Below are 2,265 nucleotides of genomic sequence, written 5' to 3' on the forward strand. Positions count from 1 at the left end.
ATAATCTAACAGTTGGTTACCAGGAAGTTATATTGCATTCCTTATTATTAAAATCACATATAGTTAACTTCAGACGTAATCACAGCTATTGAGCTTGGGGAAAATAAGAATTCTAAAAACATTGCATGGCATGCACCACATCTCTGCTAGTTGATTTCAATTTTTTTTCTTTTTTTCTTTTTTTCTGTTGACATGGATACGGCATTTCTCAAATTTCTAACATTGCGCCTTTGGCATTTGGCATTTAAGCAGTGTAGAACAACGATAAATTTGAGTGATTCAGGCATGGATGTTCAGAATCTTTCAAGGCATCATACATTTGGTAACAAAATGATTGAGTAGAGAAACTGATGAATAAAATCAGGCTTGGCATTCACGTCATGCCGCCCCTCTTCACGCAGTTAAGCACGGGAATCGTATCATCGGACGGGCACTTTAATCCAACCATTTGCGAATGCAATAGCTAATATTACGAAGGGCGTGGACATACCAAAAATTATTATGTATGGAAGGGGTGTCTTCATGGGATTCTCCCCTTCTCTTTCCCCCGCTGTCTGCCAATACCTGCACTTCACCAAAATTCTCTGGTGATTTATCATAAGTATAATTTGAATTGCTGTACTAGTTAAGTTTCCGCCAGTATTGTAAATTATATTCATCAGATGACCAAAACCCATTAACTCAAATTGCAGTTGAAACGATAATATATATATTCAAGAGGGTGCGGAAGGCTCACTGCTCTGGTTCTTCTTCTCTGGTGATGAATTTCTTCTTTCCTCCCGGCCTTACATCTCCTTCTCCGCCCCCTTAGCCACACCAAAAACTTAATATATCTAGAGTCCGACGCCAAGGAATTTAGGGCAAAAACTTCGAAACAATGAATGAAAAGCAGAGGAGGAATATGTTAATTATATCATACCCAGTTTTGCCTGGACGTTGAAACGATTTGCCCTTGATTTCGGAGAACAGGAATGAGATGGAAAGGATGGTGTTGATGGCTTCGTCATGGGTAGTGGCACTAATTTCCTGCAAAGAGGGGAGAAGAGAACTGCTTTGGCTGCCATTTCTCCAGAACAGGTTGGGTGCTTTTGCCCATCGGTACTCACGGGTATCCAACAGTACTGTTGGATATGATCATGAAGATATGGATATGGTGCGACTGCTACTATCTTCTCGTGTGGATGCTAATGAACCTCGTCTCCACAACATAGAACCAAACTTGCCACTGTGGCCCATGTTACCTCCACACCAGTAATGCGCGGCGGACGGTGACCCGTCATCTTCACGTAATTAAAATTAAGGTAAATAAAAATTAAGGTAGTGTCTAAAATTGGGATTTCAAAGAATGGGATTCAAAATAATATATTTCAATTGTAAAGATCTAATCATTTATTATATCTTCCCATTTTGGATTCTATAGACAAATTAGATTTCCTCTTCAACCCAGTTCTCTTTTTATTTTGATCTAAAAACTGGGAGTCAAATTCTAGTTCATACTACAATCACATGAAAATTTTAGATGGCAACTATGCCCATTCATAACACTAACGACCATGTGTCACGGGCCAATTTTTAAAGTGTATTATGCTTTTGCTTATGACCGCTTGTCTTGTATGTATAGGATTTGTACTACCATGCAAATAATAGTTTAGGTTTGATTCTCTAAGTGTCGCAATGCCTTAGTAAAAAAATGAGATTTATGACTTTTCAATCTGTTCGATGATTTCTAATGTGAAAGTTAAAGTAACATAAAGAGGTTTTTTATAGGAGACTAAGTGTTATTCAGTCATTGTAAAACTTACTAACTATAATAAACATGTTTAACCTACTTGTGTCTCTCGCTAAATAGGATGTGTAAATAATGAATTGCATTACTTTACAATTAATCAAATAACTCTTGCTTTATTTTGTGTTTGCCTTCTACTTACGCTTCATTTGCTTTCGATAGATATAAATGTGTTCATGTGATGAAACTGTGATATACTTTCGGTTAAATAATTGAGCTAGTGTGATATAACTAGTGTCACACAACCCTTCACAAGGTGTGACGTGTCAATCAATCGATCTCTAATAGTTGGTATTAGAGCTTGGTTAATTGCTTTTGTGATTTGGTTGCTTTTGGATTATGGGATTGTGTGAAGCACTGATAAAAATAAAAAATAAAAAAGCCATGTCATAGACTAAAATGGAGAGAATTGATGCACCAAAGCCTTAGGCTAAAATAGTCAATAATGTGGTCGTGGAGATGATCAAACTTTCGAAACA

General features: G+C 37.0%; 1 protein-coding gene across 1 annotated transcript; it reads right to left on the minus strand.

Annotated features, from left to right (window-relative positions):
* Positions 1–204: 204 nt before the first annotated feature.
* On the minus strand, positions 205–1,228 carry LOC131147982 (uncharacterized). Its single transcript, XM_058097688.1, has 3 exons — positions 920–1,228; positions 737–806; positions 205–564 (listed from the first exon to the last, which is right to left on the minus strand). The coding sequence occupies exons 1-3, from the start codon at positions 1,062–1,064 to the stop codon at positions 420–422; spliced, it is 360 nt and encodes a 119-aa protein (XP_057953671.1). The 5' UTR covers positions 1,065–1,228; the 3' UTR covers positions 205–419.
* Between the last annotated feature and the right edge of the window lie 1,037 nt (positions 1,229–2,265).

Source organism: Malania oleifera, chromosome 2, assembly GCF_029873635.1.
Source record: "Malania oleifera isolate guangnan ecotype guangnan chromosome 2, ASM2987363v1, whole genome shotgun sequence".
In the NCBI taxonomy this organism is placed as follows: Eukaryota; Viridiplantae; Streptophyta; class Magnoliopsida; order Santalales; family Ximeniaceae; genus Malania; species Malania oleifera.

Bases quoted from the DNA above. Each gene is read 5' to 3' on its own strand.
- LOC131147982 (XM_058097688.1), bottom strand. From the start codon at position 1,064: ATGGCAGCCAAAGCAGTTCTCTTCTCCCCTCTTTGCAGGAAATTAGTG. The intron at 807-919 runs GTATGATATAAT...GGTGTGGCTAAG, and splicing joins CAACGTCCAGGCAAAACTGG to GGGGCGGAGAAGGAGATGTA. The intron at 565-736 runs GTGAGCCTTCCG...GGTGAAGTGCAG, and splicing joins AGAGAAGAAGAACCAGAGCA to GTATTGGCAGACAGCGGGGG.